The 27,539-nt window shown below is 47.6% G+C and overlaps 1 protein-coding gene and 1 long non-coding RNA gene across 3 annotated transcripts in view; one reads left to right on the top strand and one right to left on the bottom strand.

The window, feature by feature from the left end:
* Window positions 1-9,076: 9,076 nt before the first annotated feature.
* On the bottom strand, window positions 9,077-11,100 carry LOC311166918. The gene is made up of 3 exons (XR_014617047.1): window positions 10,961-11,100; window positions 10,075-10,255; window positions 9,077-9,211 (listed from the first exon to the last, which is right to left on the bottom strand). It is a non-coding gene; the product is annotated as an uncharacterized lncRNA (long non-coding RNA).
* Window positions 11,101-11,292: 192 nt separating this feature from the next.
* FCHSD2 (FCH and double SH3 domains 2) overlaps window positions 11,293-27,539 on the top strand; it is a 120,299-nt gene continuing 104,052 nt past the window's right edge. For both annotated transcript variants that reach the window (XM_084226778.1, XM_084226777.1), the window contains exons 1-2: window positions 11,293-11,374; window positions 13,555-13,652. In XM_084226778.1, coding sequence (XP_084082904.1) covers window positions 11,354-11,374; window positions 13,555-13,652 — 119 coding nt within the window. In that variant the 5' untranslated portion in view covers window positions 11,293-11,353. The remainder of the gene's footprint in view (window positions 11,375-13,554; window positions 13,653-27,539) is intronic.

The following is a 27,539-nucleotide window of genomic DNA, read 5'->3' as shown; positions in this document are numbered from 1 at the left end:
TGAGGTCCTTCCCAACCCAACTTATCCTGTCATACTCTGACCCAAGGATCCCAAACACATCAGTGGTGGAGCAGCACCATGACCTGGTCTCCTGTGGCTCCACTGCCCTGAGCTGTGGGTCTCTGTCACAGACTTGGGAGTCACGGGGAGTTTTACTGAGGCCAGCAAAAAGTCAGATCCCTTTCTTTTGGCTTCCACAAGGCATTCCATGAAATCCAATATGTCTGGACTCTGAACCCTTCAGCTGGTGACATTTAATGACACCTTGGGCTGGTAGCTGTCATTAAAACAGACCCACAGGCTCATGCAGCACTGAGAGAGTCTCAGTGTCACTGGGATCTACCTCTTCCTGGTTAGGAAACCCCCTGAGGAAGACCCTTCCCTTAGCTAAGAGCCTGCAGGTGTTTCCTGATGATTCCAGGCGTGGGGACTGCCCAAGCTGTCCCTTTCAATGAGTCAGCCATGGGGTGTCCACGGCAAAGTTTTGGAGCCACAGATGGAACCCTCAGGGCTCTGCGATTTTTAGAACAAATAGATCATCTGATAAGAAAACCCCAGGCAGAGATAATTTCGGGAGCAGGTATTTCCAAGGGAAGTGGATGGAGATTTCTCTGCAGATAGATAATCAGCAGGGAGAGGGATTGCCTCCAGCTTACACAGGAGTGAGTCACTCACCTTCCTGTGGCAGGATTGGCACTCCATGGACTTCTCCCTTGTAAGGAGGCCGCTATTTTGGGATACAATGCTACAATGCTCTGCTTCTTCCCGTGTCCCTCAGGGCCAGCAGCGTGGGCTGGGGCATCCCCAGCACGGGAGTGACCCTCCTCGCCACCCTGGCTCTGTGATTCCTGCCCCACCGTGGCTATGGAGCCATGGCAGCAGCTGGGAGCAGGGGGAAAAGTGGGCAGCTCTGGCAAGGCTCAGTCCTGGTGCTGACCAGGACACAGGGAATGGCTTCCCACTGCCAGAGGATGGATGGGATATTGGGAAGGAATTGTTCCCTGTGAGGGTGGGCAGGCCCTGGCACAGGTTCCCAGAGAAGCTGTGGCTGCCCCTGGATCCCTGGAAGTGTCCAAGGCCAGGTTGGACAAGGCTTGGAGCAGCCTGGGACAGTGGGAGGTGTCCCTGCCCTCTGGCAGACAGAGGATAAAGGGCAGGATTGTGGGACCAGCATCCACAGGAACTGGGGAATGAGCTCTGCACCACGTCCTGGCCTCCTTAGAGCAACTGAGGCTGGGGAGGGGTCTCTGCTCCAAGCCTGACCTTCAGTGAGGTCAGGTTTTGTTGAGGACAGGCTTGACTGCCTCCAAGGATGGAGATTTTCCTGCTCCCCAGTGGGACCTCCCAGCTCCTCCATCAGCCCTGCCTCTCTCAACCAGCCATGCTCCCCAAGCTTGTTCTGCTCCCAAACTCCCTGAGCATTCCCATTCCATCATGCAGGTGGTTACAGGAGTGATGGAGGCTGTTCAAAGAGCTCTCAAGCCTGTCCTGGCCCTCCAGGACTCCCTGGAGCATGCAGGAGAGGATCTCCTGCAGTGGGACATGGCATGTGTGGGATCAACAGCCCACAGCCAGGCATTGGGTTAACCCTTCACATCCCTTCTCCTCTGGCTGTCCAGTCACTTCCTGCTGTGCCAGGACAGCACTTAGGCCATGTCCCTGTACCTCCCAATGACATCCTGATGTCACCTGGTGTCCCCAGATGCCAGCGAGGAGGGAGCAGACCCTTGGGGAGGAGAGGGCTGACAGAAACATGGGTAAGGCAAAGGGCTCTGTTTAGGTCCCGGCAAGATCAGAAGCAGGTTGGTCCAAAGGGACAGCCTACCCCTGGGAAATGCCTTTTGCAATGGGAAAAGGGACGCTCCGAAGACAAAAACTGTTCCTACATCCTGGCAAGGGCAGCCTGCCCTCCCAGGCAGTGCTTCCTTCCCGACCTTGGCTGCCGAATCCATCTCACCGGGGGTGCTCTGTGCCAACAAAGTTCACCTCAGCTTTGCAGCCATGGGGTTACCCCGCTGCACACACGGATGTGCACCCCAGGTGCCATCCCAGGGCCGGGAGGGCAGCAGGGGCTGCCCAGGGCGTTCCCAGCTCCGAGGGTTCCGCGCGGCGTCGCGTTCCAGCCCGAGCCGGGGCACGCCACGGCCGGCAGCCAAGCGTGGCACAGCAGGTGACTCAGAGCGCCCTGCAGCACGGCCAGCCCTGCCTGGCACTGCTGGGAGTCTGGGCATGCAGAATAGCTAACACGGGCAGCGCAGTGTGCCTGCCAAGCCAGCAGCAGCAAGGGCGGAAAATCCTCATTTTGCACGGTTTAGGTGCATCCCGGGCACGCCTGGGAGATCTGGGGCTTGGTGGCACAGTTTGGCTCCTGCAAATGCTGGCCAGATCATGGAATCATGGAATGGTTTGGGTTGGAAGGGACATCAAAGATCATCCAGTGCCACCCCTGCCACGGGCAGGGATGCCTTCCACTAGTCCTGGTTGCTCCAAGCCACATCCACCTGGCCTTGGACATTTCCAGGATCCAGGAGCAGGCACAGCTTCTCTGGGCACCCTGTGCCAGGGCCTCAGCACCCTCACAGGAAACAATTCCTTTCCAAAATCCCAGTTAATTCCGCTCTCTGGCAGTGGGAAGCCATTCCCTGTGTCCTGTCCCTCCAGGCCTTTGTCCCTCTCCAGCTCTCCTGGAGCTCCTTTAGGCGCTGGGAAGGGTTCTGAGGTCTTCCAGAACCTTTTCCTCTCCGCCACCCCCAGCTCTCCCAGCCTGGCTCCAGAGCCCTTTTCCTGAGCTTTCTTAAGCCACACATTCCCAGATAGGCATCTTCTCTCTGTAGGGCCAGAATAAACTTAACCAAGCTCATGTTGATGCCTCCAAGTGCCAGGACTTTCCAGATTTAAGATCTGCATTTGTGGATGGGCAAAGCAAACGGATTAAGAATTTCATGGAGTTAAAAGCCGGCACAAATTCTTGTTTCATTTCCCCTGTGACTCAGAGATGAACACTCACTCCCTGGCACGGCTCTCGTGTTTGCCATTGTTCCCCATCAGCTGTTCCTGGGGAAAAAGAGCCTTTCCCAGGGTAGGAGCAATGCCCTCAAAGCAGGAAAAGCAATTTTGGTTGGAAAATCACAGGTCTTCACAGTGGAGAGGGGCTGGTTTGATGCAGGTGATGTATAAGCCCAGCTGCCAGCTCAGTTGAGCCCAGGGTTATTTAGAATCACAGAATCATTAATGTTGGGAAAGCCCTCTAAGGACATCGTGCCAACCATTAACCCTGACCCTCTGTGTTCACTAAATTTTGTGCCCAAGTGCCCTAATTCAGTGCTGATAATCCACTAGGGTTGAACAAACTAATTTTTGGGAGGGCAACATAATGCTCTTCTCTGCCTTTTGATGAGAAACCAGCTCTGAATTTGTATTTGTAAGGGGTTTGTTGCTGCTTTCTGGAGCTCAGGCTGAAAACAGTAACCCAAGCTGATAGGAAACTCAAACCACTCAATAGATCTCCATTTTTACATTGGGATATTGAATTAGGGGATTACTTGTTGTTTAAATGCTTTGATTGGTAATTACAGTCATAATGTCTTACAGCCATAATGCTCCAGGAGAATAAAAATCTCTGGGGCCCTTTCTTACTCTCTTTCACATTTTGGGCTTTTCACCTCTCAAAAACTCCCCCTCCAAATAGCATCATTTCACTGGCACAAACAAGCAGCAGGAGAGGCAAACTGGCAGGAGTGGGGTTGATTTCTGTGTCTTTGCTCATTTACAGCGGGGATAAACCACTTCTGCCCCCGGGATGGAGCTTTGTGGTCACCTTGCTTCAGCGAGCAGGATGCTGCAGCCCAGAGCATTATCTCTGGGAAACAGAGAGGAATAGGAATTAAATCAGCTGGAGACACATCAGCACATTGCTCCTACTACTTCTCCTTCATTCAGGAAGTTTTGGTTCCCCTTTGTGTGTGAAGATCCGGCTCTAAACCCACGTTTCTCCCACACCCACCCTCCGGACAGAACATGCCAGGCCACGCACAGAATGGGCAAAAAAGTGCTGAAATTGGCTTATGCCACACTTTCAGCTCTGTGTCCAGTTTCACTTCCTGGCCTTGGCCAATGATGGGTAACTCCAAGATCTCCATGGCTGGTGACCTCGAAGGCCACACATTCATCTCCTCATGTCCTCTCCTTCTGTCTCCCTCCTCATCCAGGTCCAGCCTCCTTACAAAAGAAGATTTCTTAGGAGCTTCCTCTCTGTTTCCTTTAAAGGCACCCAGTGTCAGGGAAGACTTGACAGAGACACCTTTTGTTTGGAAAAGGGGCTGGGAAAAGGGAATCTGTGCAGGATTTTTACCTTTATCCTTCACCATGAGAGCACAGGTTTTCCGGAGAAGCTGTGCCTGCCCCTGGATCCCTGGCAGTGTCCAAGGCCAGCCAGGTTGGAGCAATTTGGTTTAGTGCAAGGTGTCCCTGCCTATGGCAGAGAGTGGAACTGGATGAGCTTTAAGGTCTTTTCCACAAACCATTTTGTAATTCCACGATTTGGGGCTGCATCCAGATCCCAAGGTTTGCAATTCCCCTTGGCAGAACAAGAGCCAAGATCCCAGGCTCCACAGCTGGGAGTGTTTGAGGTTGGAAAGGGCTTTTCTTCACCAAAGACCCTGCTTCACAGTGCTTCTTCCCTGCTTCCCTGGCTGCAGGAAGAGGGGTGGAAAAGGGATTTTTAAGGCTGGCCAGGGTGAATGGAGGCGCCTGCATGAGAAAGCACCCAGAGAGACTCAGTGCCAGGGTGGAGGGGATGGCTGGTGCTGATAACCAGGGCTGGATTGGGATGTGGCCCAGTGAGTAACGCAGGGAAGGAGCCATCCCTGTCCAGCCCAGCAGCTGGGGGCTGATACAGTCCCCATACAGCTGAACCCCAGGGAGAGCAGTGCTCTGATAAGGGCAGGGAGCAGCCAGGTGCTGGCATCTCCAGCATCCTCCCGCCCTGGAGGCCAGCCAGCCCTTCCCACAGCACTCCTGACCCACATACATCTGCCTGTCCTTCCTGAACATCCACCATGGATGCAGAAAGCAATCCAGAAATCCCTTTCCCTCTGCTGCTGTAAATATAGAGGAGAAGGGCTTCCCACATCTTCTCCCAGCCACACGACAGCCTTGAGCCCTGTGAAACTCCTGGCTCCCAAAGCTGCTCTCAGACACATTTTTGTAGAAAATGAACTCCCTTCAGGTGGTTATTCACTCTCTGTCCGAGACAGAATTTTTCTCAGCTGCCTTGGAGGGATTATAGAATCACAAAATGGGTCATACTGGAAGAGACCTCAGAAATATAAAATTTCTAAAGTTGAGAAGGACCTGCAAGACCACAAGTCCAGCCATTACCCAGCACCAACATTTTCACCTTTAAACCACATCCCCAAGTGCCACATCTACACATTTCTGAACATTTCCAGGGATCCAGGGGCAGCCACAGCTTCTCTGGGCACCCTGTGCCAGGGCCTCCCTGCCCTCACAGGGAACAATTCCTTCTCTATATCCCATCCATCCCTGCCCTCTGGCAGTGGGAAGCCATCCCCCCTTGTCCTGTCGCTACAAGTCTTGCCCAAAGTCCCTCTGGAGCATCCTTGGATCCCCTTTAGGCACTGGAAGGGGTTCTAAAGTCTCCGTGGAGCCTTCTCCTCTCCAGGCTGAAGACTGAGGAGACGTTATAGGAGATCCAGTGGAAGGACCCAGGATACTCAGCCCTCCCCATCGCACGACACCATCCACCTGCAGACAAAAATACCCCCAGTGGGAGCAGGCAGGGATGGACCTGGCTGGGGACAGATAATGCTGGGATCACAGCAATGTGCCCTGGCCAGTTCGGGTTACACATTAACAGAGAAGGGGGAGAGAAATGGTGAAGGTGACGCACGGCCAGGCAGGGAATTTATAGCGGGGCTGCCCACTGACAGCCTCATCCTGACGTGCTCCTGGCAGCAGCAGCTCTCTGGGACCTGGACACACTGAGACTTTTGGGGTCAGAGCCGTGTCCAAAAGGCCAGAGCCAATTTGCAGTAGGATTAGTCAGTATGGCAAACTTGTACTCCCAAGGAAGGTGTGGGAAATCAAATGGGGACTGTAAGAAAGATGGGGACAAACTTTTAAGCAAGGCTGTTGTGACAGTACAAAGGGTGATGGTTTTAAACTAAAAGAGAGGCGATTTGGTTTAGATATGAGGTAGAAGATTTTATAATAAGTGTGGGGAGGTTCTGGCCCGGGGTGCCCAGAGAAGCTGTGGCTGCCCCTGGATGCCTGGAAGAGTCAGGTTGCATGGGGGTTTATATCAGCAGTTTTACATCATCACATCCACTTCAAAGCACCAAGAAGCACCTGGATGGCCTTGGCAACACAGCCACACTGGGATGGGACAAAGGGCAGGCTCCGAGTCCTGCCCCAGATGTATTCACATCTGCTCACATGCAGTCAGAGAAAGAGCAGGAAAGCTGCCAGTTCCTGGAGGAAGAACAAACCCCATAAAGCCGCCAAGCATCCCCGCTCAGAGATATTTACACTTGCAACGTGTTCTCATGGAAATTAATCCCAGGCTCACCCCTGCAGGTATGGTAAACACGAGGAGTGAGGAATGGGGAGAGGCCAGGACAGCAGGGCAAGAGGAACAAAGCTGTTTGGGTGTACCAGCCTTCCCGAAATGTGGTGGAACAGGCCCAAGCAGGACGTGGCAGGGCTCCTCGGGCTCCCTTCCAGCCTGGCCAGACCTCCAGCCCCCCGCAGCCATCCCGGCTGCCCAGCGAGTCCTCCCACCCCACTGGGACCTGGAGGAGGCTGATTCCATCCCCTGGGCTCCCCGACAGCTCCCTCGAGGTTTCCTAAGCCTATTAAATTAAGCAAGCCCCAAAGAGAGGCTTTTAATTCCGCTGGGGAAAGCCAAAGCATGCAAGAAGCGAGGAATTCTGTGCACGGGGGAAAATACATCGTGCCCTGTGAAACTTATTTTCCCCCACCCATAGAATTCCGTGCTTCCTGCATGCTTTCTGAATCTTTCCTGGCAAAGAGCAGAGAGCAATGCCAGCCTCTGAGCTGTCACCTGTCCCCTTCCCGCGGCTGTTGGAGCGGTGTGATCCGCATCCCCATGGCACCCCCACGTGGGGAGAGCCTGGAGGCTCCGGCCCCAGCCCGACGTTCTCCTTTTCACGGAAGGAAGGCTGGAAACACCTCGTTCAGTGCCACCATGAGCTTTGAAGGCCTGGAAGAAACACTCAGGATGGAATTGTGGGTGTCAGATAATGTCAAACTCAATTTCTGGCTTTACCTGTTCCTGGGAGCGGTCGGGAACATTATGGACATTATGGTTAATTGTTCCAGATAATTTTGTCCTTTCTTTATTTTTTATTTGTTATACTTTTATTCACTTTTTCATTTTCATTTTTAAAAAACTATTTTATTCTCATCTATATATATGATCTTAGATGAATTTTCCAATATAAATTGATTTGATTCTATGTGTGTCTCTCTCAATGTCTCTTTCTATGTGCTTGTCTCTCTCAATCATTATATCCATTAAGCTTTTCATTACTTATATATTCATTTAAATATAAAATAAATTCTTATACATTCATATATATCCACACACAACATAAAATAAATATTCCTATACAAGAGAGCTGGGGAGGGACTTTGGAGAAGGGATGGAGGGACAGGACAAGGGGGAATGGCTTCCCACTGCCAGAGGAAATGGATGGGATATTGGGAAGGAATTCCTGGCTATGAGGGTGGGGAGGCCCTGGCACAGGGTGCCCACAGAAGTTGTGGATCCCTGGAAGTGTCCAAGGCCGGGCTGGACATTGGGGCTTGGAGCAGTCTAGGCTAGTGGAAGGTGTCCCTGCCCACGGGCAGGTGTGGAACGAGATATTTTTTAGGTTCCTTCCAAATAAACCATTCTGAGATTCTATGACATTCCTAAACATCCCTATTTTCCACAATTAAATATGATACATTCCATATAAAAAGCTGACTTCCCTGGAGGAAGCTGCTGTGCTGTCAGCCCCCTCCCTCCACAGCCTCTACTGGCGAGCAAACCCTTCTGCCACGAGCATTCCTGTGAGCCCAGTGGGCAAAATCCACAATATCAGGGAGCAAACCCTTCTGCCAGGAGCGCTTCTGGCAGCCCAGCAGGCAAAATCCGTGGTTGGAGAAGCCGCTGTGCCAAGGCTCCGGCAGCCGGAGCTGCCTCCTGCGTTAATCACGGGCCCAGTGCGGGTTCCAGCTCGCTGGATTCCGCTCGGAAGCGCGTCCTGGCAGCCAAGAACCCTCCAACACATCGTGGTTTTGTGCTTGAAAAGGTTTAAACCCCTGCAGGGATTAAATTCAGGTGTGAAGAATGAACAGGCAGCTGCCGCCTGGGAGCCGCGATCCAACGTGTTGCCTTCCCCTGAGGATGGGAATCCAGTCAAGGGAGCTCTGCTCCCTAAAGTTCCTCTCCAAATTTTGCTTTTATGGCTAAATTCTTCTTTTCTCTTTTTTTTTTTTTTTTTCCCAGGATGAGGGAATAAGCTGTGGGTTGTCACCATCAGCTGGAATTTGGCTCTTGGGGTTTCCAGCCTTGAAGTCTCATCCCTGTTGGGGTTCCCTGAGAGGTGTGTATTGCTCTGGGGCTGTATTCTGTACCCTCCCTCATACAAAATGAAATAAAGCTAAATGAAATTAAATGAAATAGAATGAAATAAAAATAAATGAAATTAAACAAAAATTAAATTAAATGGAACAAGATTAAATCAAGGTCAATAAAATATAAAATAATAACTGGTCTAGTGGAAGGTGTTCCTGTCCATGGCAGGGGACGGAACTGGATGATCCATGAGTCCCTTCCAACCCAAACCATTCTGGAATTCCATGAGACTCAACTGCCTTCAAGTCCTGCAATAAGAGAGGAGAAATCGAGGGATAAAGGCTCAGGATAAGCTGAACTACAATTATGCTGTGAAAACAAGTATTTTGATAAAATATACAACACTTAGACAGTTATACTATTGACTTTTTGATAATCTTTATTTCACATCCTTTTTCTCTCCTATTATCAGCACTATTATTAAGATGTGGAAGAGCCATGGGCAGCTACAAGAGGCAGCTCCATCAGGATTTATCATCCCAGATGCAAAATCCTCCAGGATTCACGCTGAACCTGCAGCACTCCATGAGTCAGGCTTCAGGGAATCTGTGGTCAAACAGATAAAACATAATTATTCATGGAAGAATACAAGCCAATAGTGGGAAAACAACTGCATCATAAGGGAGGATGATACATCTGCCTGGAGGCCTGGTACCTAAAATGCTTCTCAGTCCTGCATGCAGAAGTCTGGGCACGATTATTTAAAAGACCTGGGTGAGATGAAGGTGTCCTTGCTCTTGGCAGGGGGGTGGAACTGGATGAGTTTTAAGGTCCCTTTCAGCCCAAACCATTCCCTGATTCCATGAAGGGCTGCACCTGCAGATCCTGTCCACTTGCAGCCCCCAATAGAGAGATGAAATATTTTTTCACAGCATCTGCTGCTGCACCAGGTCTCACTTATAATTTCAAATTTCCCAGGGAGAAAGAGTTAAGACTAATTAGCAGCACTAAATAAACTAGTAGCTGGAGGGGAAAGCAGAATTCAAGTTGCATTTTAGTTTTAAAGGTGGTTAAAGCATCTTTAAAGGCGAGGGGTCACTTTCTGGGAGCTGGAGCAAAGCAGCTCATCAATAATGCAGGAGCCGGCGATGGAGCAGCGGCAGCACCGCTGGAGCACTTGGGAAAATGCAGTTATGGGAATTGCCTGATGCTCTGCAAACTGCCCCGGTAATTTGCTTAAGGGAAGCAGCCAAATGCACGTTAATATTTCAAAGGTTTTGTTGCAGCAGAACTAATAAGCAAAGGCCAGGAATTTCAGTGCTGGGGATGGGGGTTAAAATCAGTGGTGTTTAATTCACACCCAGCAAAACATGACAGGGCTGGGAGCATCACTTCGGCCTCCTGGGCTCTCTGCATCTGCAATGCTCAACAGTTCAGCTTTGTTTTATTTTTCTTTGGTTAAAACCAACCCCGTGCAAAGGCTCGTGTCCGGGTGCTCTGCTCCCCGTGTGCTGCCGTTAGGATGCACCAGGATCTGGGATTCTCCATCCAGGGATTCTCCAGCCGCTGTCAGGGTGCTGAGCTTCCTCATGGGCTTCGGCTCAAGTCCAGCTCTTGCTACCCAGCTTTGTTAGGGCAGCCTGGATAGTGCTGGGGGGAAGGGGACAGCTGCTTTGTGCCATGGAGGGCCCCTGAGTGCCACCAGCTGTGTCCCACACCCCAATCCCGTGTGTGGATCCTGCACTGGACAGTGCCTTGGAGAGCACTGCACTCCTCTGGGCACCTCCCTGCCCCCCTGAGCACCCCAACTGCCTCCCAACCTGTCCCTGCGCACCCCCTTCCCTGCCCCATGCATACCCTGCACCCCTCTGTGCAAACCCCAAACCCTTCGTGCACCCCTTGTGCAAACCCCAAACCCTTCGCGTGCCTCCTTGTGCAAACCCCGAACCTGCCGTGTGCACCCCCTACACAGCCCCGCACCCTCACTCTGCACCCCATACACACCCGCACTGCGCACACCCATACACACCCCGGACACATCCCGCTGTGCACACCCCGCAAGCCCCCTCACACATCTCATTGTGCAGACCCGTGCACACCCCATACACACCCCGTTGTGCCCACCCCGATGTGCACAACCCGCACACCCCAAACTCCCCACCGTGCCCCACCGCGTCCCCGTCGCGCCCCCTCCCCTCCGCTCCCCTCCCGCCGCCGCCGCCGCCCCCGTGGCGCCCCCTCGCGGCCGCCGCGCGCGCCGGGGGCGTTCCCGCCCCGCCCCTGCCCATGGCGGCCGCCGGGGGCGGCGCAGGCCCCCGGGCCGGCCGCTGGGGGGCGCGCGCGGCCGCCGCGCACCTCTCGCTGCGTCGGGATTTTTTTTCTTTCTGTTTCTTTTTTTCTTTTTCCTTCCTCCTTTTAATTTTTTTTTTTGTTTGTTTGTTTTTGTCTTTTCCCGAAGTCTCTCCCCGCTCTCCCTTCCCCGCCTCCTTTCCCTCGCCGCTCCCCACCGCCGGGACGCTGCTCCGCCGCCCGTGAGGAAGAGGCGGCCTCCCCCCGCCATCCCTCCCCGCCTCCATCCCTCCCTTCCTTCCCCGCTCCTCCCGCCGCCCGGGACTCGCCCCGAACCGGGAGGGAGACGGTCGCTGCCCGCTCCTCCTCCTCCTGCTGCTCCTCCTCCTGCAGCGGGGGCCGCATCCTGCTGCCGGGGGGGAGGGAATTGATGTGGATACCCAGCGCAGCACCACCACCATGCAGCCGCCGCCGAGGAAGGTGCGACCCCCGCCCGGCGCAGGGGGCCCGTGCGCGGAGGGGCCGGGGGGAGGCTGAGGGTGCCTTTGCGGGGCTGGGTTTGGGGGCCGGGGGGATGCGGGGGTCCGAGGCCGCGGGGAGGGGGGCGCAGGGTGGGCTGTGCGGTGGGGGAGGCTGCGGGGAGGTTCGGAGAGGGAGCGCGAGTGTTGGGAAGGGAGCGGGGGGTGCAGCGGCGAGTTGGGGGCCGGGGGGGCTTTGCCGAGGGTGGCCCTGCAAGGTGGGTCGTGAGGAGATGTCGGGGGGGTGTGCTGGGGACTGGGCACGGAGGGGCGGTGGGGTGGGACGGGTTGGGAGGTAGGACGGGGCAGGGATGGGGACGCGGCGGCGAGGATGGAGGTGCAGGGGGGGCAGCGCTCCGCCAGGGACCCCCCTCTCCAGCGGGGGCTCTCCAAAGGGAGACGGAGGGCCGGGAGGGGGGCAGTGGTTGCGGAGGGCTCGGCTGCACGGAGGCGTCGAGGTCGTGCGGCTTGCGGGGTGCTGCCACGGGAATTTCGGGGGCCCGTGCGGCGCGTTGGTTCCAGCAGCGAGGGGTTGGTTGTCTTGGGGAAGAAGGTCACGTCTGGAGTTGATCCAGGGACGCAGACCGTCCCGGCGTGTGCCAGGAGCACACAGGAGCGCACGGGAGCAGGGGCGGCAGGAATTGTGCGGCGTTTCCACACACGTTCCCACGTGCGATGGGAACAAGCTGCAGATGCACCGGGGAGGCTCTTCGGGTGACCCTGCGGTCCGTGGGAATGTGGGGCGCTGCCCAGCGGGGGGACTGGTGTGGCAGCGGAGGCAAGCGGGAATGGAAATTTGGGATAAACGCTGTGCCCGGTGCGGCTTGTCTGGCTAGGCAGGTTGGTATCTGGGAGACCTGAGCCGCCTTCAGCTGCTCCGTGGTGGTTTTTGGGCACGTTTTAGGGGTTGTGCGGAAGGGGATGGAGAGGATGGAGAGGCTGCTCCTGTGCGGGCGGGAGTTCCGTGGGGCTGAGACCCGTGCCTGTTCCATGTCCGGCTCTGGGGGGCTCCGGCCGCCATGGTCTGCAGCCCCATGGAGATTTTCGATGTGGGATTTCTCCGAGGGGAGAGGAGATTGCCCAGTTCTGCAGCTGGCAAAGCCCTGCCACAGTGACCAGGGGAGGAGGGAACGTGAGCAGGATTCCCTTGTCATGCCCAGAGCTCCCCAGTAGCCCTGGCAGGCAGCTGCAGTGAAGGTCTCATTCCTGCCTCCCAGCCTCTTATTTTAGGGGCTGACTCTGTTTTTGTCAAACAAAACCAATTTTATTTCAAATTATTATTCAATTACATTCATTTTCTTTGCCTGTGCTATTTCATTTGAGATTATTTCCATTACCTGGGTTGTGTTGTGTGGGTTTATTTATTTTGAGTTGGGCCTTTTTTATATAAAGATAAAACCAAAAAATTCTGAAAGTTCGTGTTAAAAATAGATGCTTTTTCTGCTTGAATTCAGGGGCATACACGTGATTTATTTTTCTGGTGTCATGTGAAAAACTTGTCTTTATGTGATGTTGTGATTAAAGGGTGCTTGTTGCTGGGGCATGATTTTCAGAGTTAAAATAGGGAAGCTGATGAGATCCAGGATTTTATTTTTTTTTTGCCTGGCCAGTGAAGAAGAGGGAGATGGGTGCCCTCTTCCTCTGTGAATTTCTCATCCCTCTGCAGTAACAGTTTGGCATTTCTGTCCTCATGAATGCATAATGTGTTCAGAGATATTGGTGATCATTTTTTAGGCCGATATGTGGATTCCCTGTGATCACTAGAGGGCTTAAATACCAAGACCTCTTTTTGAATAAAAAACAAGTACAAAACAATTTCAAGGTTCCCTTCCAAAACCAAATCATTCCCAATAGCTGGGCCATTGGTGCTCCTTGTCAGTTACCAAGCAGGTTCCCAAAGTATTGGAACTTTAGCTGTGCAGGATGACAAGGCTCAAAGGAAAACTACAACAGTACTAAAAATGTAAAGCCAACCTTCTGAAGCCTTTCCCAGTTTGTTTGTTTGTTTTATTGTTGAAATGTGACTTCAACTGCAGAAAATATAAGTGGTCCTTGGGTTGGTTTGTTTGTTTTCTTGTTGAAATGTGACTTGAACTGCAGAAAATATAAGTGGTCCTTGGGTTTGTTTGGGTTTTTTTGTAGGTGAAAGTTACACAAGAGCTGAAAAACATTCAGGTTGAGCAGATGACAAAACTTCAGGCCAAGCATCAGGCAGAATGTGACCTACTGGAAGATATCAGGTAAGGCTACAGAAAATGTTACCAAAATTCCTTTAAGGTCCAGTTTTTGGAAGAACATTTGAGTTACAAAATTCAGGAACTGACGATGGAATTTCCTCTTTGGATTTCCTGCTTTTAGGCTGTTAAAGTTTTGACACAGCTGGAAATTATAACTGGAGCTAACACAATGCAAACCCTTTTTTTCTTCTCTTCAATGGGGGAAATGGTAAAAGAAACTCACAAACAACATCCAAAAAGCATTGGTCTTTTCAGCAATATTTATTTACATAATATACTGAGACTTTGATTTACCAGTTGTAAAAGGCTGCTAAAATTACTAAAATATTTTAAAGCCACTGATGATTTATGTCTCTCTTGAGATAGCTTTGAAAAGCACTTTCAAACAGATTGCATTTTTTTACCAGAAAGTTACAAGAAGATATCTGCATTTATAATTTAAAACTCTGCATGGGTTCAAAACAATAGAGAAAATCCACACAACATCAGTTGTGGGGGGTTCATTATTCCTTTTACCTAATGTGATTTGCTTCTCCTGAAATTAAAGGTTTGCTTTTAACAAAATATGGTGGGAGTGGGTACCTGGCATTATATGGAGGATTAATCATTCAATTTCCTGTAAAATATTCAGCAGAAGTCCATTGCTGCCCTGCTCTTTTTGGCAGTGGATAGTCCACATGTTAATTATTTAAATGAGATTTCCTGCTTGGTGTTTGTGTATTAAATGCAAGTGTTTGGCTTTGACAGATGAAGTTCTGTTTATCAGTGTCCTCCATAAATCAGAATGTCAAGGCTGGAGCCTTTTCTCCCCCTTGTAATTTTGGGTGTTGAAACACTTATTTTTTTCTATGGGAAAGATCACAGCGTTCATTTCCTCAGATTAAGATTATTCTGGGGAGTGTGTAACACACAAATGCTGAGTAATAAGTAACAGACTGATCCAGGGAATTTTCCCCCTTCGATGGAAACTTATTTTTAGAGTATCTAGGCTGGGTTCTGCTGCCATAGCCCAGGTTTTGTTAGCACTTGCTATTTTTCAGGAGCTTATGATCACTTCAGCCTGTATTCTGCTGAAAGATGTCATAAGCCTGTGGATACAAACCCAGGAAAACGTGAAAATGCCAGCTTAAAATATCTTCCTTTAATGTAATTTAATTTCTGCAGTTAATTAAATTTCTGAATTTTAATGTTGGGGATTAGGAAGCTGGGTTAATATGTTTAATTCACTCCTGTGGTCACTGAGTGTGTTCAGCACTCTGGTTGCAGAATTGCTGTGTGGATTTACAGATTAAACATTCTTTCAGAGTGGGATGATGAGATGGGGTATGACAGCTCAGTGCTGTCAGTGATTTGTTCAAATATCAGATAAGAGAATCAGAACCCAGGAGTTTGGGGTTAAAAGCATTTGCTGAACAAGCCCTGATCTTGGTGTGTGATGCAGAGGCCTTTGGATTGGGAAGAGGGGAAGCTTTGGGGGCTCCATGGTGTTGGTCAGGGTGTGATGCTCCTGCGGGAATTTGGGTTTCAATCTCACCCCAATATCTCATCATTTATGGCTGGATTCAGGATATGCAGCCACCGTGGTTCCACAGCATTCCAGAAAGCTGGAACCACACACAGGATCTTTTTGTCTCTGGAAGACGGTTTGTTTTCATAGAAAGCACCCTGCTGTTATCCCAAAGTATGGAATTTGAGCACAGTGCCATTTGTTTATCAAGACTCAGAAGAGTTTGGGTCCTTTGGTAGTGTTTTTGAAGCTTTTGGGCACTGCAGAAGCACAAATTTGTGCTCAGAATTCCAGAAACTGAAGTGCTGCAATGGCAACAGGAAACACTGAATCAGTGCTTGAAAACCAGTGATTAAAAATGCATGTTTGAGAAAGTTACTTTATTGTGAATAATTGCTTGGTTTGTTGGCACATAAATGCAAGCATTCAAATCACATTTTTTGTATCGCTTCGCTTGGGTTTTTATGTGCAACTAAAGAGAAGTGATAGGAGGAAAAGATCAGAAAGTTCTCCAGCGGAATACATCTATTGTCTGGTGTATTAGCAGATGATTTTTGGCAGCCTACCAGCCCATAAAGCATGCTTGCAGTACCAGCAGCTTAGATATCTTTATGCAAAACTGGGGATTCTTGGTCTTGGGTTGAGGTATATGTGTTTAATACTCTTTCTTTTTTTTTTTTTTGGATGGCTTTTGACACTATGTAAAATTCTAGTATTTATTTTTAAAAATACCAAATGTCCATTTCAGTCTTAACAAACTGTGTTGTTCCTCTGTGGAAGCTCGGTAGCACTAAAGCTGAAGTCTCTTTCCGTGACTTGAAAGACTCTAATAAAGAATGTGTTTGAAATGTTAGCAAATAGATTTAAATGTTAGCAAAGAGATTTAAAAATACATTTCTGTGTTTATAATCTCTGTTTGGCTCTTCTGTTATATTTCTTCATGCTCAGTGACTGAGGAATTTGGGGAACAAGTGATTCAGGATGCTTTTAGGGTCTTTGGCTTACTTTTAGGCATGACATGTGTTTATCATCTGTAGCTCACCAAAGCTATCTCATGCCTTCATGTGGGAGATCTGGCATTACCATAAAAAAGGCTGTCTTTCTGCCACTGGGATGGAGAAAAAGGTCTTTTTTCCTTGACAGGTAAATGTAGGTTTTGTTGCTGTGATCTAGAAACATTTCAACATTTATGGCAAGGAGTCCTTCATTCCATGCACACTGGCTGCTTTTAGGCAGTCAGTTTTTTGCTGGGCAGTGAATGGCTGAGTTTATCAGAGGTGTTAGCAATATTCATGTATTTTATTTTGGTTTTAAGATTGCCTTCTTTGACTGATGGTAGTGAGTAAGTCACAGCCAGGGTCGGCAAATGCCTTTGGTTTGCTGGGACAGAAGGATGCTTTCCTTTTGTGTGTGTACCAGTGCCTGCAGAATTCTAAAGAACTCTGTATGATTCACATTTTAATGCAGCTTGGCATTTCTTTGAGGTATTTATGTGCTACAGACTTTATAAACTCATTAAGTGATAATTGCTTTACATTAAACATTGGGCCTTGCTTTTTCAAAGGCTCAGGGTCTGCTTTTCCAAAGCACTTGTTATGCCTTTTTAGGTTTTGCTGAAGTATCCTAAGATGTCCTTTCTAAAACTTCTTCACGTTTGTGTTTAGCTAGAGAGAATGAAGTTGTGCTTATGTGTCTGTTTTAACTTTAGTCTGGACTAAAGATGTAGGACCAGGTCCACTGGCCCAGCTAATTCTTCTGCAGCACAGGGTGGGTTCTGTGGATCATCCACCTGAAATCAAACGTTCCCTGGCTTTTCTCCCAGGTTTTTTGATAAATCCAGTCCCTGGTCCAGTGTGGCAGGGGAGGGAGGAGGAATGATGAGTACCTGAGGGAGGAGAGGAAAAGCAAAGCTGCTCAACAGCAGCCCAGGTTCACACGGGTTTAAAGTCACTGTGTGAGCCCAGCCTCATGCCCCTGTGGAAGGCACAGCTGCTGCTTTGTGAGTTACAGCTCTGGAAAATTCACCTCATTTAAGTCTTAACTCGTTTTGGCTGTCTGGATGTGCTGATCTACGTTGCCTCATCCTTTTAAGTCATTTGAAATGAGATGTAAAGATTGTCTGATTTCTGGCTGAGAAGGAGTAACAATACAGCCCTTTCATTTGTTGGCTCCTGATTTTAGTTTTTTCAGGGTTTTTTTCCCTCATTCATAATTTAAAAGAAATTGCCAAAAAGACAGGCTCACCATCTACTTGTGCAACTGATAGAGATGTGAATCTATGTACAAATACTTCCTTCTGTTTTCTTCCCTCTTCTGTCCTTGCGGTTTCTGCCTCCTGACACGTTCTTTTTGATAAAGCTGCATTTCTCTGTTATTCACCTTTCTTCTGCTGCTGCCTTGCCTTTGTGGGGTGTTCTTGTGGGTCCCTTCCAGCTCAAAATATTCTGTGATTCTGTGATTTTCTACCTTCCACCCTCTCCCCAAAGCTCTGCCTTGTGACAGTTCCTTCTCCCTTCCAATTCATCCACTTATTTTTTTTTTCCCCTCCCAGGTGCTTCATCTCCTCCCTTTCTTTATCCAGTTCTGACCTTGTGAATTTTAATTAGTTCTCTGTTCCTCAGATTCTTTCCTATTTAATGTGCAGCAGAGCCACTGAAGATGTGTTAAGCCAAGTGAGGAGATTTTGTGGCTCTTTCTTCCCAATGTGAGCCCTTCCCTGTCTTGGATGCTGTTGTGGGGCCGTCCCTCCTTCAGGTTGTGAGGGAAGCAGTAATTCCAGGGCAGGATTTGTGTTTCTGTGCCCAGGATGAGGACAGAGAACTCCTTCGATGCCTCAGCCTGTCATAACAAGCCAGAGCGAGCAGCACAGATCTTTAAAAAAAGAAAGTAAAAGTATGAATGAATTTACATCTGTAGCCAGCCAGTTCCTGCTCGTTTTAACATGTCATTTTCTGTGCTCAGTTATGCTCCGTGGAAGCTTTTGCTGTTGGATACACTTTGTACTCCCTGGTGGAATTTGTGCTCCTGGAATCTGGCTGGCTGTGTTGGCAGGTTCCTGATAAGGTTTATGGCAGCTGGGGCTGAGTCCGGAGTAGAGACCGGCAGCAGTTCCAGTTTTAAATACAGCAAATCTACAAGATCCCTTAAAAGATTCTGTGTTGGGGAAGAGCCTTGTGGAGCTGTGGAAGGAGGAGCAGATGGAGAAAAAAGCTGGCAAATGATATGTGTTTACATGTGTGTGTAGCCATATGTATTAGAATGCCGTAAGAGATTCTGAATAATTTTGGGAAATCTCTGATTTTCCTGCCCGCAGGCATGGTGGTGGTGAGGAGTTTACCTTTCTTCCTGTTCTTGCCAGTCTCCAGCTGCAGGGAATGCAATTTATTTGGGTATTCCTGAACCTGGGCTCCACAGCATGTTTGCCTCTGGCTAGTGGTATCTGATAAAGCCCCTTTTTAAAAAATTAATCTATCCACGAGCAGGTCCATCTCTTTTTTCCCTTTATCCTGCTGAGAAATGTGTCCTTCCTTTTTCCCTCAAGGTCATTCCCTGCATTCAGCAGATGCAATTCTTGCCTCTGGTGTTTGGGGCTTTATTTCAGTAGGAGCAGAGTCATTTGCTGTGCTTACAGGTTCTGAAACCTGCAACCTGCCAAAGTGGAAAGCAGCAGAAAAATCAGAAAAATTCTCCAAAACAATGTGCAAAACATTATTTTTCCTGGGTTTGACTCACACTTGAGGCTTTCCTTTGTGTGACTGGAATATTTATTTCTTTAAAACTTCCAATCTTCTTACAAGCTGATGACATTTCTTTCCTCCTGGGTTGATCTTTCTCACCACTAGTGATTATTGTGACTTTATTTTGTACTTTCAGGTTTTTTTTCCCAGACTCTGCTAATTAGTTGAGGACACACAGTTCTTTGCTGTAACGCTAAATAAGCAGAAATTCCAGAATTTTTGAGAAAAGTTGGTAGAGATACTTCTGAATAATATTCCATATAAAGATACCACAGAATCTGTGGTCTGGGCACGTTACCTATAATTAGGCAGGGCTTTAATGAGATGCTCACATTCTTGACGGAATTAAAATCTGGTGATGTTTTGACTGGAACAGTTTGATGGAAGCTTGGAATGTGCTTTAAAAAAAGCCGTTGCCTACTGGGTGTGGAAATCCAAGTTCTGAGCAAAAAAAGAAGAGTTTTAGTATAAACATGGCCACAGTGTAATGATTCAGGCCTGTCTTGGCACAGTGGAATTGAGAAATGGACCACATTCCTTCTTTTTTTTTCATCCCCGACAGGCAAAAATTAATGGATCCCCTGTTTTAGTACTTCTGAGTATCTTTCAACTGATGAAAGTTAAATAATCTAAAGATTTTTTTTGTTTGCTTTTTTATAGCAGAATAGTGTAAAAAAAGCGCAACAAACCATTTCTCACATCAGAATGAAAATTCTTTTTTTCCCCATTTTTTTTCTCTGAGGTTTGCATTTGAATGAACATTTTTTTCTTAAAGCAATTCCAACACACACTCTGGAAGTCTGTTTTTTGAGGACTTTCAGGAGACCCTGGGCTTGTTCTGTTAAGCTGTGGCTTTAGTGTGAGTTTGTCTTCCAAGACATAACAAGAGGATTTGGGTTCTAAGTACAGCTCCTTGCCAAAAATTGCATTTTCACTTTTGACTCGTGCCCCATTTTTTAAGAACAAACTCTTTAGTTTGCAGAAAGTCCTGTGGGTTTGATTTTTTTTTTTTCCTGAATTTTATCCGAGCATGGCTTTTCCTGGACCCAACTCTTGTTTTTCACCACGATGTTACTTGGCAGAGCTCTGGGAAACCAGCAGCTGCCATGAAGTTCTGTAACGTTGCCTTTGGTACAGATTTTCATGGGGACAGTTGCAATGTGTATTAAAATCTATTGCACAGGGTGGTTCTAAAGGAATAGCAATTTATACTTTTGATCCACTTGTTCAAACTCAAGGTGTTTCCTGGGTTTTCTTTCTTCTCCATCATATCACTTCTGTGGGGAAGGCTTTCCCTCAAGGCTTTTCATCCCAGCTCTTATTGAAACCCATGTGTAAGGGGAATTGCAGGGGACATCCCACAAGGGTCAGGATGAGCTGTGTTGGAGAGAGGAAGAGCATTCTTCCCATTCCAGGCACAATCAGGGTGGCCTGGCCTGATTTCCTATGGTGGTTGTCACAGAGTCATGGAATATCCTGATGTGGAATGGGCCCATCAGGATCCTCCAGTCCAGCTGCTGGCCCTGCAAACACACCCCAAAATCCCTCTTGTGCCTGAGAGCATTGTCCAAAGGCTTCCTGAAGTCAGGCTTGGTGCTGTCACCATTCCCTGGGGAGCCTGTCCAGTGCCCTGACCATCCTGTGGGGGAAAAGCCTTCTCCCAGCAGCCAGCCACAACTTTTTGTTCTGTTTAGTTTGGTGCCAAAAGGTTTATTTTGCAGGTTTTGCTGCCTTTGCCAGTATCCCATCAGGAGACCTCAGAAACCTTGTGCCTTGTCAATTCCAGCATCCTGAAAAACGATGGGAATGGGATTACCAAATCCTACACCATGTACATATTCCCTGTAGGGGAGGCAGAGGTAAAAAAGAGGTTGTGGGTTTGTTTTGTTGGGGTTTTTTTCCCAGAAAAGGGCTGATGTACCATGGTTATCTTGGCTGCAGAGAACTTGGTGTCCTTACTTTTCATTCCCAGCTGGTCCTTGAGATCAGCCTCTCCTGCTCTCAGTGAACTTTTGACCCAACTAATATCTTATCTTACACATGGTGAATTTGGTTTTCTGATGAATATGCATCTGATTTTTAAACTTCTTTTTTGCTTAGTAAAATCATTGACCTTGTTTAATCATCTTGATTGCTTTTTTGCATATGAAAGCACACAGAAATTGATACTGATACTGCATTTATACTTTTAAAAACTGGCAGTTGAAAAAAGGCTAAAGCCTTATCAAACTCATGCTGCTCTGGTCAAATGTTTGCAGTATAAACTGGTTTAAATGGCTCAATGTGGTACTTTCCTGACTGCTTTTTATAGTAGGTTTTAAAATTTTAATAACATTTTTCCTAAATGCACGGTAGGACTATATTAAGTTGGGGGCTCTTTATTGACTTTAGGCTTTTAAGTGTTGGGTTGTGTTTATTTATGGAGTAAATGCAATATTTCCAATTAAAACTTGAGGAAGGAGAGGGAAAGTATGGAATTAATGGTTGTAAGTCTTGGCTTGTGTTTATTTAGGAAGCAAATGGAATATTTCCAATTGAAACTTGAGGAAAGAGAGTAACTACAAAAATAATCTATTGAAATCTAGGGTTTTTTTTTTTTTTTGCTGTATGCTACTGTAAGCATGGAGATTCCATTCTCAGACTTTTAAAATTATTCCTAACCTTCGGAGCCGCTCCTTCTGAGAGCCTTTGGAGTTATTTTAAGTGTTCCTTTCTTTGTGCCACTGTGAGAACAGTTTGGGCCAATCCCCAGTGGCTCTGGGAAGGTTGTTCACACACTCCTCTCTCCTCCTGCGCCGGCTCCACCAAACATCCTTTTAATGAGACAGACAAAACACACTGGTGTCTAATTTTATGAGCAGAGCTCAGCCATGCAGAAGACTTTCGAAGATTTATGGTGGTGGAGCCACTCAGTAGAGTTATTTCTAGCCAGATGCAAGCCAATCTTAGTGGGGAAAATGTTGGCACTTATTGCCATGTTTAAATACATACAATCCTGAGCATAAATAAGGTTTTTTGAGAGGGCTCTGCTGTGTTCTGTTTGCATTTTTGAAAGAGAAAAAAAAAAAAGGGAGGAGGCAAAAAAAACTGAGCAAGCCGCAATTTTTCTTGAGGGTATGATACTCGGAGATGAGCTCAGATCAGAAGTGCCTTTAAAGATCTTTGAATATAAGAATGAATCATAGATTTGTGGAATGGTTTTGGGGGGGAGTGGGATGTTAAAACTCATCCATTCCCACCCCCTGCCTTGGGCAGGGACACCTTCCACTGTCCCATGTTGCTCCAAGCCCCATCCAGCTTGGCCTTGGACACTTCCAGGAATCCAGGGGCAACCACAGCTGCTCTGGACACCCTGGGCCAGGTCCTCCCCACCCTCCCAGGGAGGAATTCCTTCCCAATATCCCATTTAATCTTTCGGTCTGGATGGCCACGTCCTTCCCTTGTGTCAACTGCTCTGCTCAGCTTGGCATTGTCTGCGAACTGGGAATTTGAGAAATCACTTAACTGTGTGAAAGGTAGAATTACTTTGCTCTTATTTCAGAGCTACAGAGATGAGGGGCTGAAGTTCTTGAAAAATGAAGTAAAATTGACCCCTATTTTTCAGTCTTTCAGCAGGGAGTAAAGTAGTTGTAATCTCTTGACATAATTGGGAATTTCTGTCTTGAAAGGTTGCCATGTGTTTGGCTGCTGAATTTCTGTTAATGTTTGACCTGAAAAGCATTGCCTTTCCCATCCTAAAGCCAGGCAGAGGCAGAAAAGACAGGCTAGATTGCCTCGTGAATGAAAAAGAATATGGATTCTTGATTTTTAGCACCTACTTTTCATAGTCCTGGTGTGTTCCCAGGCTGGTTTTAGCCTGTCTTATCTCTACATGTACTTTGCTCATTTTCAGCTGTGTTGCCACTGGTGAGAAAGGGAGTAGATGGCAGTGGTTTCCCATGTTATTTTAATGTGCTTGTTGTTTATGAAGTTTTCTTTCATGTTAATAGATTTTGTGTGATTGTTTCTAATTATCTCTCTGTGATCTGAGCTGGCTGAGTAAGAGAACAAGTACATATCACTGCCTAGTAACACCTAATTAAGAAAGAGGTCCTGCTTTTGAAATTCCTCTTTGTCTTCTCATTCTTCCTCTGTTCATCTCAACTCTGTCGAGCCAGAGTTTTGTGAAGAGAGACAGGACAGGGATCCTGGAGAGGATCCAGCATAGGATACAAAGATTGTGAGGGCCAGGAGCACCTCAGTTCTGGAGAAAGGCTGAGGGAACTGGGCTGTTCAGCCTTGAGAACAGACAGCTGAGAGAGGATCTTATCAATGCATACAAGTATTTTCAGGCCAGCTGCCAAGGGGATGGGGCCAGACTCTTTCCAGTGACAGGACAAGGGGCAATGGGCATGAACTGGAATGCAGGAAGTTCCCCTTGAATATGAGGGAAAAAACTGCTGTGAGATGACAGAGCACATGGAGGTGGCTGCTCAGAGAGGTTCTGCAGTCTCCTTCCCTGGGCTTATTCCAGACTGCCCTCGGTGAGCCTGTTCTGGCAGGGGGGTTGGACTGGGGGTGTCTCCAGAGGTCACTGCCAGCCCCAGCCATTCCATGATTGTGTGGTTTGGTGAGATTGAGAGACGACCATCACAAGGGTGGGGTTTTGTTTGACAAGAGTCACAGCAAAGCACAAATATTTGAATTGAACCTGTTTATTGAACCATCCCCTGTGGCGTTGGTTAAAGGTGGTAAACCTAAGATACCTCACTGTACCAACAATACCAGGATGCTCTTTAAAAGTAGATTTGCCTCCAAGGCGCACCTGAAAAGTCTGTCTCATCCAACCCTACAAGGCAGAGGAGCCTGGCTGAAGTTACCTCACATCTGCATCTTGAAAACCTCCACAATGGGGACTCCACGCATCTCCTGGGAGGTTGTTCCAGAGACTAATGCTCTGTTTCTAAAATGTGGCAATTTGGGAGCAAAAGATTCAAGGCTCATGACGTGAGTTCCTCTGGATCTCTGAGCAATCTCGTCTTTTCTTTGCAGTTAAAAGACCATCAGTTCTCTGTAGTATTAGCAAACATTAGTATTTTGGGGGTACTTGCGCAGCTAATGTCTTTGGGATTGTTAGTGAGAGTTGCAGCTATTCCTTGTATCCCACATTTCCCACCCAGTAATAGAAGAGAGATGAGAGAAAAGTAATTTCTGCAGTTGCAGTAAGACTGGTTTGTACCTCCTTCTTAGCTCTTTTCTGTGTGTTTCAAATCAAAGCAAAGGCTCAGAATTGTAACAGTGTGGGAGGTGTTGAGTCTCTCGAATCACTATAAATAGTGGCAGACTTGGGAAAGCTTGGGAAGTGCACTAGTTCTCTTTGGGAATCTCATTTCTTTTCCCCTGTGATGTACAGGCTTTCAGGGGAACATCTGCCTAAAACCTTCTGATTTGGCTGAATGTATGCAGAGCTTGAATGAAGTGCATTATGTTCAAATAGGTTAAAAGTGCAAACAAAATTTTTCTGGACATTGTTCGTCCATATTTGTATTAATTGATGTGAAAGCAGATTGTAGTTAATTGCTGTGAGCTAATCAGCTGTGTAGAAAACAAAGAAGGCCCTATATTCTAGCTTTTCTAAGCATTTGGAGCTTAGGCTTTTCTGCTGAGGAGGTGAAGGTAATCTTTGTGATTACAGGAGTTTTTCATTTGGAAATATGCAGAATTTTGATGATAGTATCCTAAGAGTGGTTGAAGTTGCAGTCTGAGGTGATGCAGGCTGCGTCTTGTTGGTGGACAGTAGCTGAACTTGATCCCTAATGCCTGAGGAGGTGAATCTTCTGTCTGTTGGGCATCTGGTCCTCAAGAAATAGTTCTAAAAACCTCTGTAAAGACTTCACTCATCTTCCAGTGTGTCACTGATAAAAATGTCCTTTGTTTGTCTGCACTTGCTTTCCCGTGTGCCCCCTCTTCTTTTGGTAGGAACCTGCTCTCCTTCTCCCCATCCTGACAAAGAGCAGCACAAGGAGGAGCCAAGGCACATTTCTTTTCCATAAAACCAAGCATGGCCATGTTGTTATTCCCGATTTCCTGGGGAGACTTGGCCTTGTGACTGGCGTGTCCCGCAGCCGGGGCTGGCCGTCCCTGCGGGGCTCTGCGGTGCCGCAGGAATGCGGCCGCACGGCGCTCTTTGTTCCCGGCTTCGGGGGGTGTTTGGAACACCCCGGGCCCGGCTTATGAAGTGCCTGGAGCTTTGATCTGCCCTGAGAAGTTCCTTTCGGTTGGTGGGGGTGCTTTGATGTTCTCTGCTCGCTGCCAGGTCCTTCTGGTGGAGGCGCAGTGCAGAGCTGGTGTCCAGTTAAGAACCAAGACCTCATCTCTCCATGCATCCAAACAGTTCCTTACTCTCGGGGGGCAAATGGATCTCTCTGCTAGAGGAGTTTGTCCGTTGTAGTTGTGATTTTTTTTTTTTTTTGTTCTAAATTTAGCAGGTTAGCTTCATACTGTGCTGGAGGAGGGCTGGGCCCTTTTGTTGACACAGCTCGGTGGATGTTTGAAATGCCTTTTGCCTTCTCTGCACCCAGCTGTGCTGCTGAGCTGGCAGTATGGGAAAGGCTGGGAGAATTGGGATTGTTCAGCCTGGAAGCCTCAGGGTGACCTGATTGCCCCTTCCAAGAAAGGAAGGAGCCCATAAGAAAGATGGAGAGGGACTTCAGACAGAGGCATGAAATGCCAGAACAAGGGGCATGACTTCTGACTGCTAAAGGCCAGGGGTAGTTGGGATTTGGGGGGCAAGTTCTTCCCTGGGAGGGTGGGGAGGACCTGGCACAGGTTCCCAGAGAAGCTGTGGCTGCCCCTGGATCCCTGGCAGTGTCCAAGGCCAGGCTGGACAGGGCTTGGAACTACCTGGGACAGTGGGAGGTGCCCCTGCCCAAGGCAGGGGTGGGACTAATGATCTTTTCAAGTCCCTTCCCACTCAAACCATGCTGGGAGTCTGTGATTCTGTGACAAACCTTTATTAACAGCCCTGTTCTGGTTTTACTGGAGCTCAGGAACAATGGTTTTAACTGCACTATACTGCTATATGTGGTTGGAGCAGGCAGTGGTGCTGCAGGTAGTAAGCAAGATCAATATTCTTGTCAGTGGCAAGAAGACAGGATGACTTGACCCCTTTCCATATCTTTTTTTTTGGTGGCAATAGACTGAAATTTCTCCTTTTGGGGAAAAATTTATAAGGAATATTTGTGTTTAGGGAATGACAGGACATGGCACTCGGTGGTGGCAAGGTAGTAATCAGTCAAAACTTGGGCTCAAGGATCTCAGAGGTCTTTTCCAACCTAAGTAATTCTGATTCTGACATATATCTACAGATGGATTTTAGAAATCGTGCCACATGTTTTCAGTGAGCTGTTACATTTTAGTGACTTTAAAAAATAACTGTACTGTACTCTTCTAAAACAGGGTGATTGTGCTTTGAGGAAAAAAACCCATTATAGTAATTATTTTTACCTGTAGAATCCATTAAAACACAGAACTTGACTTACGTCAGTGTTAGTGACAATGAAACCTTGTGAAAGGCATCATTTAAAATTGAAATGCTCATATTAAGACTGTAGGAAAAGAAAGGAGAGAAGTCTTTGTGATAAACCTGGGTGGCACTGTCAAGATTCCTAAAATGTGACAGATGAGTAAAGTAAGAACTCCAAGGTGGTTGTTGCCTGCTACAAAACCTTTTGCAGATCCAGGATGAAATAAGAGGCATGAATGATGAAATGTGCCTTGGCTTCTTGCTGTTAAGCAAATGGGGATCAAAGAAACTCCTCATATTCCTGTTTTCTAAAAGCTCCTGGTAGACAGTCTGAATTATAACATCCTATGTTGTTGGGTTTTTTCCTGAAAGGGAAATGCCTTGGATATGATGAATCAGGTCTGGGGAAGCTATAGAAAAATACCCCTGTATTTGTCTAAATTGTATGTCTCCCTAATGTTTGCTTAGTTTCCCATTTTAAAACAAAAACTCATTAGTGATCACTTAAGCTCTGAAACCAATCCTTGTATTTGTTGTGAATGTTAATGCTATAAAGAGGGCACGCTTTTATTTTGAAAAGGGTGAATGAAATGCTCACACTCACCAGCAGCTTTCTGGCAGTTCTTTTTTGTTTTCTTTTTTTATTCTACTGAAGGAAAAGCTATTGTTTTAGCATTGTTTTCTGTCTGGGTGTCATGTTCCTCTGATCACATGCTGGACTGCTAATACTTCTCTGAGACAAATTGCTGAAAATATTGGCTATGTTTGAGGTTGCAAGAATTCTCTATATATAGTGACAGAATTGATTTTTTTTTGCTCTGTTGCTAGTGGCAACTCATCCTAATCCCAAACTGTACAGTAATGTGATTTATGGGGAGTACATTGCTCGCTAGTGAATGTTGTCTGGAATTTTTTTCTCTGTGCATTGCTACAGGGGCACTGGTCAGGCACGAGGTGAAGATATTTCATGGTTTATCATAGGTTGTGTGCATTAGAACATTTAAAATTATGAATAAATTCGTACCTCACAAATGCATTTGGGGAAAAACTGCTTTGTTGTTTTTGATAGATTTATAAAGGAGAAATTTCTTATTAATTGGGAGCTTGTGCTGATAAAAATCACAACTATCTCCTGTCAAAGG

Source organism: Fringilla coelebs, assembly GCF_963513975.1.
Source record: "Fringilla coelebs genome assembly, chromosome: 2".
NCBI classification, from domain to species: domain Eukaryota; kingdom Metazoa; phylum Chordata; class Aves; order Passeriformes; family Fringillidae; genus Fringilla; species Fringilla coelebs.
The sequence above is the reverse complement of the archived record's forward strand: the minus strand, read 5'-3'. Positions and strand labels throughout refer to the sequence as shown.